At 38.5% G+C, this 16,105-nt stretch overlaps 1 protein-coding gene across 1 annotated transcript in view; it reads left to right on the forward strand.

Moving 5' to 3' along the window:
• LOC113079475 (protein kinase C-binding protein NELL2-like) overlaps window positions 1-16,105 on the forward strand; it is an 84,302-nt gene that overhangs the window by 37,411 nt on the left and 30,786 nt on the right. The window contains exons 10-12 of the mRNA XM_026251736.1: window positions 15,436-15,530; window positions 15,644-15,749; window positions 15,891-16,019. Coding sequence (XP_026107521.1) covers window positions 15,436-15,530; window positions 15,644-15,749; window positions 15,891-16,019 — 330 coding nt within the window. The remainder of the gene's footprint in view (window positions 1-15,435; window positions 15,531-15,643; window positions 15,750-15,890; window positions 16,020-16,105) is intronic.

Genomic DNA, 16,105 nt, shown 5'->3' on the forward strand with positions numbered 1-16,105 from the left:
TTAGAATTTGAATCTATTAGAAATATGAAAATAATTTGTAACCATTATGACTTGAGGGTCGGTGTTTTTTATTTTATTTTTTATGTACATTGAATAATGGGGTCTTATGTTCTTAGACCAATTTAGGGGTTAAATGTGGGCACTCTGATGCTTCTCTCCAGTCACAGACTCTGATGGATGATGCTTTTGGTCAAACCAGGTCTCCTCAACAGGTACGGTCACATTTATCAATGGAAAGTTATGTCTACTGTCAGTTTTTTCCATGTTTTTTGTGTTTTTGGAGCATATTTTGATGCGTATCTGCTGTAAACTAGTTCCCTCAACAGTTTATCAACATGTGTCCAGTAGGTTAGAGGTAGTGGAATATTTGGGGCCAGTTTTATCCTTCACAAGTAACTTTTTCTTGGTTAATTGGTGCTTTAAAAATTTCACTCACGACGTCCCCACAACACACTTTCGGTCGCTCAGTGTTGGGAGTTGAGATGTTGTGTGAGATTAGATGAATCTGGTCCCCATGAGGAACAATAACGTTGTGTGTGAAAGGTCCCCATGAGGCCCTGTTTTATTCAAGATGTGTGTGTGTGAGCGCAGACAGAGGATGTTGGACAGGGATAAATGTTTAAAATGAGGCTGATTGTCTCATTGGTCATTCAGTGTCTGCATCAGATTAGTCTCTTGTGTTTCCATGTTGTGAAATCTTCTCATTATTGGTGTTGTCTCTTGCAGGAGAGTAGCATTGCTGCTAATAGCAGAGCAGCAGGTGACTCTGATGCTTCTCTCCAGTCACAGACTCCAATGGATGATGCTTCTCTCCAGTCACAGACTCCAGTGGATGATGCTTCTCTCCAGTCACAGACTCCAGTGGATGATGCTTTTGGTCAAACCAGGTCTCCTCAACAGGTACGGTCACATTTATCAATGGGAAGTTATGTCTACTGTCAGTTTTTTCCATGTTTTTTGTGTTTTTGGAGCATATTTTGATGCGTATCTGCTGTAAACTAGTTCCCTCAACAGTTTATCAACATGTGTCCAGTAGGTTAGAGGTAGTGGAATATTTGGGGCCAGTTTTATCCTTCACAAGTAATTTTTACTTGGTTAATTGGTGCTTTAAAATGTACACTCACGACGTCCCCACAACACACTTTCGGTCGCTCAGTGTTGGGAGTTGAGATGTTGGTGACTAGTCTCTTGTGTTTCCATGTTGTGAAATCTTCTCATTATTGGTGTTGTCTCTTGCAGGAGAGCAGCATTGCTGCTAATAGCAGAGCAGCAGGTGACTCTGATGCTTCTCTCCAGTCACAGACTCCAATGGATGATGCTTCTCTCCAGTCACAGACTCCAGTGGATGATGCTTTTGGTCAAACCAGGTCTCCTCAACAGGTACGGTCACATTTATCAATGGAAAGTTATGTCTACTGTCAGTTTTTTCCATGTTTTTTGTGTTTTTGGAGCATATTTTGATGCGTATCTGCTGTAAACTAGTTCCCTCAACAGTTTATCAACATGTGTCCAGTAGGTTAGAGGTAGTGGAATATTTGGGGCCAGTTTTATCCTTCACAAGTAACTTTTTCTTGGTTAATTGGTGCTTTAAAATTTTCACTCACGACGTCCCCACAACACACTTTCGGTCGCTCAGTGTTGGGAGTTGAGATGTTGTGTGAGATTAGATGAATCTGGTCCCCATGAGGAACAATAACGTTGTGTGTGAAAGGTCCCCATGAGGCCCTGTTTTATTCAAGATGTGTGTGTGAGCGCAGACAGAGGATGTTGGACAGGGATATTTTTCACTTTTGATCTCTGGTCAACTTTTTTTATTTTCATATTTCAAATGCAATAGAAATGTCAAATATTGTTTATACTTTGTTTACAGATTGCAACCCAGAGCCACAATGAAAATGAGATTTTTGTGCCAAAACTGAGACGGACTAAAAGTGTCATAGTAAGTTTGTCACAACAAGAGACGTGATGTCTTTTTTTTTTCTCATTCCTTAGATCATTCTCCTCATCAGTAATTTATGTAATATTAATATATTCTCATGTGATATTGACTGCAAAGTATCAGAGAATTATTCAATTTTATTTTACTTTAAGACCAAAATGATCAGATTCATACTGTTCATAACAGTGTTCATAACTTTTGCACTGAGAACTTTATTATAACATGGTAAGAAGCAGCAAATCATCACATGTGACTTGCAAAATTGAGGGGGAAAAAACCTCAACAGATTAACACATTATTAGAGACACATTAAATTGGCTTCTATTGTCAAAATCAAATGATCAATTAATTGCAGCAGTTCTACCCATTTCTTTATTTATTTTATTTTTATTTATTTTTAGATGAAAGACACAAATCTTGAAGATTCTGATGAGCTCTTTGATTCTACACCAGAGAGTTCCGATGATTATGTTCCAGATACCACTTCCGAAAGCGACAGTGATGTTAGCCTTACACTAAACCAGGCAAAACGTCGGCTTCTTGATGAACTGGATATTGATCAGTCTGGCTCAGTGAGTTGCCCTGATTGTGACACCACAACGTCAGACAAAATGCACAATGTTGCGTCTGAAGCATCTGGAACAGGAGAAGAACCCAGTTCAAGTCAGAACACAACAGACGGAATAGTTGTTAGTGCATACCAAAAAAGAGATGGTGCTAGAGTGTACAACAAGAGACATTACTGCTTGTACTGCAGTAAACCCTATGCTAAGATGGCAAGGCATCTAGAAAGTTCACATGAAAATAAGTCTGATGTGGCTAGAGCTCTAAGCTTTCCAAAGGGTTCAAAGGAGAGGAAAAAACAGCTTGATTATATTCGCAACAGAGGAAACTATGCTCACAATGCAGCTGTTATGGAGTCAGGAAAGGGGGAACTAGTGGCCATTTAAACGACCACGTAAAGAAGTGCAGGGAGAAGATTTCATGCATTGTGCATACTGTCAAGGACTTTTTACAAGAAAGGTCCTGTGGAGACACATGCGTACTTGTAGACTTCAACCACAATCAGACCCTCCCAAACCAGGAAAAAACTGTGTTCAGTCCATGTGTACCTACACAGGGCCTGTGCCTTCAAACATGACCAAACAACTGTGGGGAGTAATCAGTGCCATGAATCCTGACCCAATCACAGATATAATAAAAAATGACAGAGTAATTACTGATATTGGGCAGCACTTGTTGAACAAAGGTGGGCTATCAGATAAGAATAAACAATGTGTGCGGGAGAAGATGCGAGAACTGGGAAGATTGATTCACAATGCCAGGAAAGTCACCTCCTTAAAAACACTGGAAGATTGTGTAAATCCAAAGAAGTACATGGAGACCGTCAAAGCTGTTAAGTATACATGTGGGTATGACAGTGAAACCGACAAATTCTTGATTCCATCTCTTGCTAACAAGCTTGGGAATTCCCTGGTTAAAGTATGCAAACTCTTGAAAGCTCAGGGCTTAATCTCCAATGACAAACAGCTTGTGAAGAATGCCAGTGAGTTTCAAGAAGTCCATGCGAATAAGTGGAACGAGATGATTTCTGCTACAGCATTGAGGAATATCAGGGAAGCAAAGTGGAATGTGCCCACGCTCATGCCCTTTACTGAAGACGTACAAAAACTGCATACTTTTCTCAGTCAAGTGCAAGATGAGTGGTTCAACCTGCTCTCTGAAAGTCCATCTACTAAAGCCTGGATGGAGCTGGCCAAGGTGTGTCTAGCTCAGATGATTCTCTTTAATCGGCGGAGAGAAGGAGAGGTGGCGAGCATGCCTTTGTCTGTGTTTTTATCAAGAGACACTTCTGATCCACATGAGGATGTGGACTGGGCTCTCTCCGAAGTGGAGAAGAAACTCTGCAGACACTTCACAAGGGTTATCACCAGGGGAAAGCGTGGTCGGCCAGTTCCAGTCCTTCTGACTCCAAAAATGCTGTGTTCCTTAGAACTCCTTGTTAAGCAGAGAGAGGCGTGTGGGGTTTTAAAAGACAATGCCTATATGTTTGCTAGACCAGAAGCCATGACACATTTCCGAGGGTCAGACTGCCTCCGTGGCTTTGCAAAGGCTTGTGGTGCAAAGTGTCCCAAGGCACTGACATCTACCAGGCTGCGTAAGCATGCCGCGACCCTTTTAACAGTGCTGAACATGACCGACACCGAGATGGACCAGCTGGCAAACTTTCTCGGGCACGACATCAGAATCCATCGTGAGTTCTATCGACTCCCTGAGAAGACCCTGCAACTTGCCAAGATCAGCAAAGTTTTAATGGCTCTTGAGCAAGGAAGATTAGCTGAGTTCCATGGCAAGAACTTGGATGAAATTGGGATAGATCCTGATGGTTTGTTAATTTAATAGATTTTTTTTTTAACCATCTATTCCTATACCAAGTTTGCAAAACCATTATATACCACTGTAAAGCTGTATTTTGTACTTCCACAGAAAAAGTAGTTGACTGTGATGAGGAAGAACAAGTTAATGACTGTGATGAGGAAGACAGGAGCATACAAGAGGGACACTGTTCATCTACTGTTGACGGTTTGTATTACTGTCAAAATACACCATTACATTTTGTAGTTATTGATCGTTATCAGTCAAGTGACTTGTGAAGACCTGATGGGCAAACACATTGTTCCAGCGCAGAAGATGATTCAGTACACTAAACAAGTATTTATTTTTTGTCAAAACTACTGTCAAATGCCTCCAAGCTATTCTTCAACATTATCATTTTATTACATATGATTAAGTATGAATATAAATTTATCTATTTTATTATCAACATGTTTTATTGTAAACTTTTTGTTTTTGAGGAACTTAATACTATAAAATTAAGGGTTCATAAGAGAAAGTTATATTTATTATGTAAAGCTAGCTGATCCACTCTCTTCTGTTGGGTGGGTCGAGGCACAAAACGAATTGTGACATGATTCCTTTTTGACTAAAATAAAACGAAGTACTCTGTTTAAAGAGTTTGAGCATATTTTTTCTAAAATGTTTCTTGAAAAGACATGATATAGATTGTAGTTCAGCTATACTTGCAAGGATTAAAACAACTGCACACTTTAGCGTTAATTTCACTTACGGTATCTACTGTATAATCATGATTAAAATCATGAGTTGGACAGTAGCACCCATCACTTGTGCATTGTCAGAATTTTATAGCACATTTACTACTATTAATTTTTTATATATACAGTCTTGTTCAAAATAATAGCAGTACAATGTGACTAACCAGAATAATCAAGGTTTTTCATATATTTTTTTATTGCTACGTGGCAAACAAGTTACCAGTAGGTTCAGTAGATTCTCAGAAAACAAATGAGACCCAGCATTCATGATATGCACGCTCTTAAGGCTGTGCAATTGGGCAATTAGTTGAATTAGTTGAAAGGGGTGTGTTCAAAAAAATAGCAGTGTGGCATTCAATCACTGAGGTCATCAATTTTGTGAGGAAACAGGTGTGAATCAGGTGGCCCCTATTTAAGGATGAAGCCAACACTTGTTGAACATGCATTTGAAAGCTGAGGAAAATGGGTCGTTCAAGACATTGTTCAGAAGAACAGCGTACTTTGATTAAAAAGTTGATTAGAGAGGGGAAAACCTATAAAGAGGTGCAAAAAATGATAGGCTGTTCAGCTAAAATGATCTCCAATGCCTTAAAATGGAGAGCAAAACCAGAGAGACGTGGAAGAAAACGGAAGACAACCATCAAAATGGATAGAAGAATAACCAGAATGGCAAAGGCTCAGCCAATGATCACCTCCAGGATGATCAAAGACAGTCTGGAGTTACCTGTAAGTACTGTGACAGTTAGAAGACGTCTGTGTGAAGCTAATCTATTTTCAAGAATCCCCCGCAAAGTCCCTCTGTTAAAAAAAAGGCATGTGCAGAAGAGGTTACAATTTGCCAAAGAACACATTAACTGGCCTAAAGAGAAATGGAGGAACATTTTGTGGACTGATGAGAGTAAAATTGTTCTTTTTGGGTCCAAGGGCCACAGGCAGTTTGTGAGACGACCCCCAAACTCTGAATTCAAGCCACAGTACACAGTGAAGACAGTGAAGCATGGAGGTGCAAGCATCATGATATGGGCATGTTTCTCCTACTATGGTGTTGGGCCTATTTATCGCATACCAGGGATCATGGATCAGTTTGCATATGTTAAAATACTTGAAGAGGTCATGTTGCCCTATGCTGAAGAGGACATGCCCTTGAAATGGTTGTTTCAACAAGACAATGACCCAAAACACACTAGTAAACGGGCAAAGTCTTGGTTCCAAACCAACAAAATTAATGTTATGGAGTGGCCAGCCCAATCTCCAGACCTTAATCCAATTGAGAACTTGTGGGGTGATATCAAAAATGCTGTTTCTGAAGCAAAACCAAGAAATGTGAATGAATTGTGGAATGTTGTTAAAGAATCATGGAGTGGAATAACAGCTGAGAGGTGCCACAAGTTGGTTGACTCCATGCCACACAGATGTCAAGCAGTTTTAAAAAAACTGTGGTCATACAACTAAATATTAGTTTAGTGATTCACAGGATTGCTAAATCCCAGAAAAAAAAATGTTTGTACAAAATAGTTTTGAGTTTGTACAGTCAAAGGTAGACACTGCTATTTTTTTGAACACACCCCTTTCAACTAATTGCCCAATTGCACAGCCTTAAGAGCGTGCATATCATGAATGCTGGGTCTTGTTTGTTTTCTGACAATCTACTGAACCTACTGGTAACTTGTTTGCCACGTAGCAATAAAAAATATACTAAAAACCTTGATTATTCTGGTTAGTCACATTGTACTGCTATTATTTTGAACAAGACTGTATATTACTTCTCTTTCTGAAAATGTTGAACTTTGATTATTTTCCATCAAAGCTTCAGCCGAGGTGGCACTTCCTGCTACCGAGAGGAATATGTCACACAAGAGAGGCAAACCATCATCAGAAGTGCCGATGTCTTCAGGAGCCAGTGCTATGAGACCACCTTGCAAAGGTGAACTCTTTACACATTTCTCTTTGGTACGTCTGTTGTTTTCTGTAGGGATTAAATTCAACTAGAATTGGCTAAACGTTGCAGTAGCAGCCACATGGTAAAAAAGAATGCTCAGTTTAATCACTAAGCTTATATCTGTTTGTCATTTTATCCCTGAGAAATTCTAAATTCATGCCTCTGTCATTTAAAAGCCACCAGTTACCCTACACTGAAAAAAAACAAGAGGTAAATTTACTTAATTTTTATTTGGCAAGTTTTTGCACAATCGTTTTTCAAGTAAATTTAACACATTTGGAAATTAAGTAGATTTACTTAATTTCCAAATGTGTTAAATAAGTAAAAAAAAAAATGCATTGCATATTGTCTCTAGAGAGGGTCATAGATCCTTCTGAAATTCATAAATGCACCGTATCTGGCAAGAATATCAATCTCTCTCTCTCTCTCTCTACAATTCAAAAATGACTACAGACACCGGGTTATATCTTATGTATTTAGTCACAAATTTCTGACCTAATTCTAGTTAAAGTACCCCTTTTATGCTTACTCAGGTATGACCTTTTTATGTAGTGTGTAATATAAAAGATCAAATGTAAAAAGGTCAAAGTTCAGGACAAATTAAATTAGTCTCCCAAAAGGAAGAAACGAGTCCTGCGTAATTCCAGACTTGCTTCCTGCATGAACCTACACAGGTTTGTAACAAAAGCCCAGCCTCTGGTTTTCATTGGCTCTGTGCGAATGTGTAATTTGACCTACTCTCAAAGAACGGTAGAACCGACAACAGACTGGGACATCTGACCAATCAGAACAGAGTCGAGCTTCGATAAAGGAGGGTTTAGAGAGAGATCGAATCCTTGAATGAATTCAGAATTCAGAACTTCAGATTTGAATTCCAGCATACACTCTTAATCATTTCTTATTTTCTGATCACTTTAAGGTAAAAGTAGCCAGAAGAAAGCTCCCTGGCAGCAGGCAGAGGTGCAGGCGGTGGAAAGGCACCTGAAGTCATTCATCATATCTGGCACTGTACCAGCAAAGAGTGACTGTGAGAAATGCTTGAAAGCTGAACCACAAGCTCTGAGGAACCGCGATTGGAAGACAGTAAAATTTTATGTTTATAATCGCATTACAGCTTTCAAAAAGAAATTGCAGTGCAGATAATACTGTAAAGATGCAACTATCTGGCATGGCAAGTTTTGTTAAAGTTAAAGCCACAGCAGCACTTAAAGAAATAGAATAACTTAAACCGTTAAACCAGTGCAAGGCCACACGCTGAAAGCATTGGTCTAACAAAAGTTGAAATCCATGTTTGTGAAAGGAAGCATGGTGAGAGTTTATATATTTTTTTTTTTTTACATTTAGTATAACAGGACTTTTGAGGTTTTGTTTTGAGGTTTGACTTAGAGTTATGTGAAATTTAACTAAATAAAAGTTGAATTCAGTCATTTTAATCTGAATTATTGTCTTGAAGTTCAAGTAGTAGTAGGTTTATTGTATTGATAAGTATCCAGTGAGTAGTAGCTGACGTGGGGTGGTTGGCTGGGGCTAAACACTACTTTAAAATAATATAAAGAAAGAATAGTTCGAAGTGGAAAGGTTTAAATGTTTGACTTGTGGGTATGATATGAGTTGGAACATATACAGGCAATCATTCACTATGCTAAATCCTTTGTATTCACATGTGCAAAATGCAACTTAGAGTCGTCCTAACTGAAGATAACTTGCAATGAAGGATTTGTAAAACATGTCAGTGCCATTGTTTTGTCTCAAAATGCAAACCAGTAATGTTTTTTTCTAAGGCATTTTAATAGAAGCTGTTTCTATACCCAGAGGTGGGTAGTAACGAGTTACATTTACTTCGTTACATTTACTTGAGTAATTTTTGGGGGTAACTAATACTTTTCGGAGTATATTTAAAGACTTTATACTCTTGCTTGAGTAAATTTTTTTGGGAAAAATCTGTGCTTTTACTTCGTTACTGTGGGTTACGCTCCTCTCGTTACTTTATCTTAATGCAATAAATGTTGTAAATGCTTCAGTTTATTCCAAACGCGCCGTCTACTTTTCTCTGGGAAATGAGCGATGGCCATTCGCGAATGATTCATTCTTTTGAGTCAATTCTGTTCAAAGGCTTGCTCAAACCAGTTGGCAAACGAGTGAATTGGTTCATGAATCAGTTTGAAGGAGTCGTTCAGTTCCCTGCCGTGTGCGCTGAGCGTCTGAAGCGGTTCACTCAGAGAGTTGTAACGTTTAAGATCATCAGCAGCGTTGAAAACGGGGCTATGGAACTTCACTGAATTGAAAGCAAATCTGCAAAAGCCATTATTTGCTTGCGATGGAGATCCTTATTAGATGAACACCGCGTTTGCTGTCTACTGTTTAAATGGTAATAACTTGGGCTACATTTGATTACAGTACATGATACCTCTGTGACATTAGTTTGTTGTACGTGTGTGGCTTATAACAGAGGGGAGTCAAGTTGAATGCAGCTTCCAAAACACAAAAAATAGCTGATTAAGATTTTATTAATTGTAATACAATCACACCGGTGCGAGTACGTTCAGCAAGTCATATAATCAGCTGCTAAATTCAGATCTGTGATCGCTTGCTGGCGCTGAGCCAGAGACAGACGCGTTTTTACAGCGCTGCGCATTAACCAATCACTCACGATTCTGTTGAGCTTATGAATGCAATGGCCAATCAGAGGTGTTCCGATGAGTCATCGCTGAAATGTCGGTGCTTCCTTCACACGCTCACTGATTGTAGACCGCTTTCTGGAGAATTCTCTCGTCAGAAACAACAAAGTGCAGATGTGTGTACGAATCTATAATTAAGATATTGATTTCACAGTGTAATCAGTTTCAGTGATTTTAATGGGAGTTTCTGAGAGTGATTGAAATCTAGACTGTCAGTGAAAATGATCTTTAATAATGTAAATGTTATTTGCTTTTTTTCTGAACAATGAAAGATTAGTAGCAATATTTATATCACATTAACTTTCAATGTTAAATTCACATTTAATATAAAGTCAGGCGTATTAAAAATATGTTATGCCATGACACGTATATCTGTTACTTAAGTGAACAGACAGGGTTTTATAATAAACTAGATAAAAAAGTTCGTCAAGACAAACTTTAAGTTGGCTTGAGAAAGCCTGACCAGAAAGTTTGAAAATGTGAAAAGTTTAAAAAGATTTAAAAGTTTAAGAAGTATAAAAATGACAGTGATTAACATATTGCTAGCATTACAAGCAAGTGACTACCATGTGACAAGCATGTCCTTAGCATGATTAGCAAGGTATCTAGCATGTTGCTAGCATAATTAGCAAATGACTAGCCATGTCGCTAGCATGATTAGCAAATTACTATCATGTCTCTAACATGTTTCTAGCATTATTAGCATGCGACTAACATGTTGCTAGCATGATTAGCATGTTTCTAGCATGATTAGCATGTTGCTAACATGTCGCTAGCATAATTAGCAGGTGACTAGCCATGTCGTTAGCATGATTAGCAAGTTACTAGCATGTCGCTAGCATGATTAGCAAGTTACTAGCATGTCGCTAGCATGTCGCTAGCATGATTAGCAAGTTACTAGCATGTCGCTAGCATGTTGTTACCATGATTAGCATGCGACTAGCATGTTGTTAGCATGATTTTTAGCATGATTAGCATGTTGCTAGCATGTCTCTAGCATGACTAGCATGCGACTAGCAAGTTGTTAGCATGATTTTAGCATGATTAGCATGTTTCTAGCATGCGACTAGCATGTTGCTAGCATTATTTTAGCATGATTAGCATGTTGCTAGCATGATTTTAGCATGATTAGCATGTTGTTAGCATGATTTTAGCATGACTAGCATGCGACTAGCATGTTGCTAGCATGATTTTAGCATTATTAGTATGTTGCTAGCATGTCTCTAGCATGACTAGCATGCGACTAGCATGTTGCTAGCATGATTTTAGCATGATTAGCATGTTGCTAGCATGTCTCTATCATGACTAGCATGCGACTAGCATGTTGCTAGCATTATTTTAGCTTGATTAGCATTTTGCTAGCATGTCTCTAGCATGACTAGCATGCGACTAGCATGTTGCTAGCATGATTTTAGCATGATTAGCATGTTGCTAGCATGATTTTAGCATGATTAGTATGCGACTAGCATGTTGCTAGCATGATTTTAGCATGATTAGCATGTTGCTAGCATGATTTTAGCATGATTAGCATGCGACTAGCATGTGGCTAGCATAATTTTTAGCATGATTAGCATGTTGCTAGCATGTTTCTAGCATGACTAGCATGCGACTAGCAAGTTGCTAGCATGATTTTAGCATGACTAGCATGTTGCTAGCATGATTTTAGCATGATTAGCATGCGACTAGCATGTTGCTAGCATGATTTTAGCATGATTAGCATGTTGCTAGCATGATTTTAGCATGATTAGCATGCGACTAGCATGTGGCTAGCATAATTTTTAGCATGATTAGCATGTTGCTAGCATGTTTCTAGCATGACTAGCATGCGACTAGCAAGTTGCTAGCATGATTTTAGCATGACTAGCATGTTGTTAGGATAGATAGATAGATAGATAGATAGATAGATAGATAGATAGATAGATAGATAAGTTTTAATATAGATAGATAGATGTTTTGAAGAGAGATAGATAGATAGATAGATAGATAGATAGATAGATAGATAGATAGATAGATAGATAGATAGATAGATAGAAAAAGTCAGATGATAGATAGATAGATAGAGTTTGAATATAGATAGATAGATAGATAGAAACAGTCAGAAGATAGATAGATAGATAGATAGATAGATAGATAGATGAGTTTGAATGGGTTTGAATGGGTTAGTAATAGTACATAGGAAGTCTGATTGAGTCTAATGGGCTTCAGTTTGTTTAGATTTGAATTTTTGACAGTTGGAGTTTACGGAATGTTCAGTTGAGCAGAGGCTTTTCAATGCAAGTCTATGGGATTTTTATGATTTTTAATCTTAATTTTTATGAAAACCGTAAGTCCAATCAGTTAGAAAAGATATAGCAACTCGAGTCAGATTAGTCTGGAGAGTTTGGCCGAGTTTGGAGTCTGTAGAGTTAATGGTCTAGGAGGAGTAGCAGTCAGAAATTTAGTCTCAGAAGAATAATAATAATAACTAGATAAAAAAGTTCGTCAAGACAAACTTTAAGTTGGCTTGAGAAAGCCTGACCAGAAAGTTTGAAAATGTGAAAAGTTTAAAAAGATTTAAAAGTTTAAGAAGTATAAAAATGACAGTGATTAACATATTGCTAGCATTACAAGCAAGTGACTACCATGTGACAAGCATGTCCTTAGCATGATTAGCAAGGTATCTAGCATGTTGCTAGCATAATTAGCAAATGACTAGCCATGTCGCTAGCATGATTAGCAAATTACTATCATGTCTCTAACATGTTTCTAGCATTATTAGCATGTGACTAACATGTTGCTAGCATGATTAGCATGTTTCTAGCATGATTAGCATGTTGCTAACATGTCGCTAGCATAATTAGCAGGTGACTAGCCATGTCGTTAGCATGATTAGCAAGTTACTAGCATGTCGCTAGCATGATTAGCAAGTTACTAGCATGTCGCTAGCATGATTAGCAAGTTACTAGCATGTCGCTAGCATGTTGTTAGCATGATTAGCATGCGACTAGCATGTTGTTAGCATGATTTTTAGCATGATTAGCATGTTGCTAGCATGTCTCTAGCATGACTAGCATGCGACTAGCAAGTTGTTAGCATGATTTTAGCATGATTAGCATGTTTCTAGCATGCGACTAGCATGTTGCTAGCATGATTTTAGCATGATTAGCATGCGACTAGCATGTTGCTAGCATGATTATAGCATGATTAGCATGTTGTTAGCATGATTTTAGCATGATTAGCATGTTGTTAGCATGTCTCTAGCATGACTAGCATGCGACTAGCATGTTGCTAGCATGATTTTAGCATGATTAGCATGTTGCTAGCATGTCTCTATCATGACTAGCATGCGACTAGCATGTTGCTAGCATTATTTTAGCATGATTAGCATTTTGCTAGCATGTCTCTAGCATGACTAGCATGCGACTAGCATGTTGCTAGCATGATTTTAGCATGATTAGCATGTTGCTAGCATGATTTTAGCATGATTAGCATGCGACTAGCATGTTGCTAGCATGATTTTAGCATGATTAGCATGTTGCTAGCATGATTTTAGCATGATTAGCATGCGACTAGCATGTGGCTAGCATAATTTTTAGCATGATTAGCATGTTGCTAGCATGTTACTAGCATGACTAGCATGCGACTAGCAAGTTGCTAGCATGATTTTAGCATGACTAGCATGTTAGGATAGATAGATAGATAGATAGATAGATAAGTTTTAATATAGATAGATAGATGTTTTGAAGAGAGATAGATAGATAGACAGATAGATAGATAGATAGAAAAAGTCAGATGATAGATAGATAGATAGATAGATAGAAACAGTCAGAAGATAGATAGATAGATAGATATACAGATAGATAGATAGATATACAGATAGATAGATAGAAAAAGTCAGATGATAGATAGATAGATAGATAGATAGAAACAGTCAGATGATATAGATAGATAGATAGATAGATAGATAGATAGAGAGATAGAGTTTGAATATAGATAGATAGATAGATAGATAGATAGATAGATAGATAGATAGATAGATAGTTTGAATATAGATAGATACATAGATAGATAGAAACAGTCAGAAGATAGATAGATAGATAGATAGATAGATAGATGAGTTTGAATGGGTTTGAATTGGTTAGTAATAGTACATAGGAAGTCTGATTGAGTGTAATGGGCTTCAGTGTGTTTAGATTTGAATTTTTGACAGTTGGAGTTTACGGAATGTTCAGGTGAGCAGAGGCTTTTCAATGCAAGTCTATGGGATTTTTATAATTTTTAATCTTTATTTTTATGAAAACCGTAAGTCTAATCAGTTAGAAAAGATATAGCAACTCGAGTCAGATTAGTCTGGAGAGTTTGGCCGAGTTTGGAGTCTGTAGAGTTAACGGTCTAGGAGGAGTAGCAGTCAGAAAATTTAGTCTCAGAAGAATAATAATAATAATAATAAGTTTAAGACGGATTTCAGTAAGTTGGCTTTCTCAAGCCAACTTAATAAGTTTAAGACGGATTTCAGTAAGTTGGCTTTCTCAAGCCAACTTAATTACATAAATTGGAGTAAAGGCTGATGAAATATAAACATTTATACACAGACGCACATACATTACATTTTATCTATATATCTTAATAAAAATAGGCTCAGTATATATGACCCAAAGTAACTAGTAACTAACCACTTGAGTAGATTTTTTATCCGATACTCTTACTCAAGTAACTATTCAAGACTAGTACTTTGACTTTTACTTGAGTACAGTTTTTGGGTACTCTACCCACCTCTGTCTATACCCTAATTTAAGTAAGGCCTATTCCTGGTAATCTGTCTGTGAAACTGGGCTTTTGTGCGAGAATGAAGCTTTGCATCACTAGAACCGTTTGCAGGACTCACTACAGTATAGATCCACATAAAATAAAGTGAAATTTCAAAATTTAACTTTTGTACTACTAATAAACATTTAAATTTTACTTTGTGGATTAAACCCATTTTAAGAGCAAAATATCAAATGCAGTAAAATGCCTTTTATTTGTCATTTGTAATATTTGTTGTTGCAAGGTCCCCTCAAATCATGGGAATGTGTGTATTAGTGTGTGCGCAAGGTCCCCTCAAATCATGGGAATGTGTGTATTAGTGTGTGCGCAAGGTCCCCTCAAATCATGGGAATGTGCGTATTAGTGTGTGCGCAAGGTCCCCTCAAATCATGGGAATGTGTGTATTAGTGTGTGCGCAAGGTCCCCTCAAATCATGGGAATGTGTGTATTAGTGTGTGCGCAAGGTCCCCTCAAATCATGGGAATGTGTGTATTAGTGTGTGCGCAAGGTCCCCTCAAATCATGGGAATGTGTGTGCATTATGCAAATGATATGCATAAAATATGCTAATTTGGTCCCTGTAAGTCATGTTCACCCGATATTTCAGAAGTCCCCATTAAGCATGGTCAATACATTACTTCATTAATTCAGTTGTCTGAAGTCGTGTATAGGCTAAGAGAGCTATGGTTAGTGTCCCTAATTTTTTTCAAACCTCAAAACCCTTTAGAAAGGGTGGTCCCCACATGTGATGATTAAAAAGTTGGTCCCCATCAAACATGGAAACCAGTATGCGTGTGTGTGTGTGTGTGTGTGTGTGTGAGTGAGTGTGTGAGTGTGTGAGTGTGAGTGTGTGCGTGTGTGCGTGTGTGCGTGTGTGTGAGTGTGAGTGTGAGTGTGTGTGTGTCTGCGTGTGTGTGAGTGTGTGTGTGTCGCAGGCGTGTTCGTGTAGAGATCATGCGTGTGTGTTTGTGTGTTTCTGCAGTGATGTGCTTGTTCTCGGGGCAGACGCTGGTGGAAGGACAACGCTGTGCTGTTCACGATCCCACCGCGGGACTCTGCCAGCTGTTTGAGTGCAGGGTACAGTCTCCAAACACTCCTGTACACTTACACAAAACACAAAAACAACCAGCAGATAGAGAGATCTATCTAGGACAAATGATAAACCCAATTGCTTTGCTTCTATTTCTCAGGATGGCACGATGCACAGAGTTCCTAACACTGAAGACTGTCCGCTGCTCACCTGCGCTGAATCTGATCAGATCACACTGACAGACAGATGCTGCAAAGTCTGCAGAGGTGTGTCACCTGATCTGTCTTTACTCTGTACAGTAAACAATAACGGCTGTGTGTAGTTTGACCATAGCCTGACCTTTAGCGCTTCAGTGTTTCTTGAAACATAAATCCATGAACGCAAATCTCCTCTGTCTGCGGTTAAAGGTCACGACTTCTGTGCGGAGGACAGCATCTGTGTGGAGAACTCAGAGTGTGTGAACTTAGACGCCGGCTCCAGCTGCAGCTGCAAGAACGGCTTTCGACCGCTGCGTGAGGACAGAGCCTACTGCGAAGGTGAGCTGTCAATCAAAGCCGGGTCAGCTGATACATCACATGATGAACCACAATCACAGCGCTCGGGAACAGGGATATAAACAGCA

Source organism: Carassius auratus, unplaced genomic scaffold (assembly GCF_003368295.1).
Source record: "Carassius auratus strain Wakin unplaced genomic scaffold, ASM336829v1 scaf_tig00028204, whole genome shotgun sequence".
Taxonomy (NCBI): domain Eukaryota; kingdom Metazoa; phylum Chordata; class Actinopteri; order Cypriniformes; family Cyprinidae; genus Carassius; species Carassius auratus.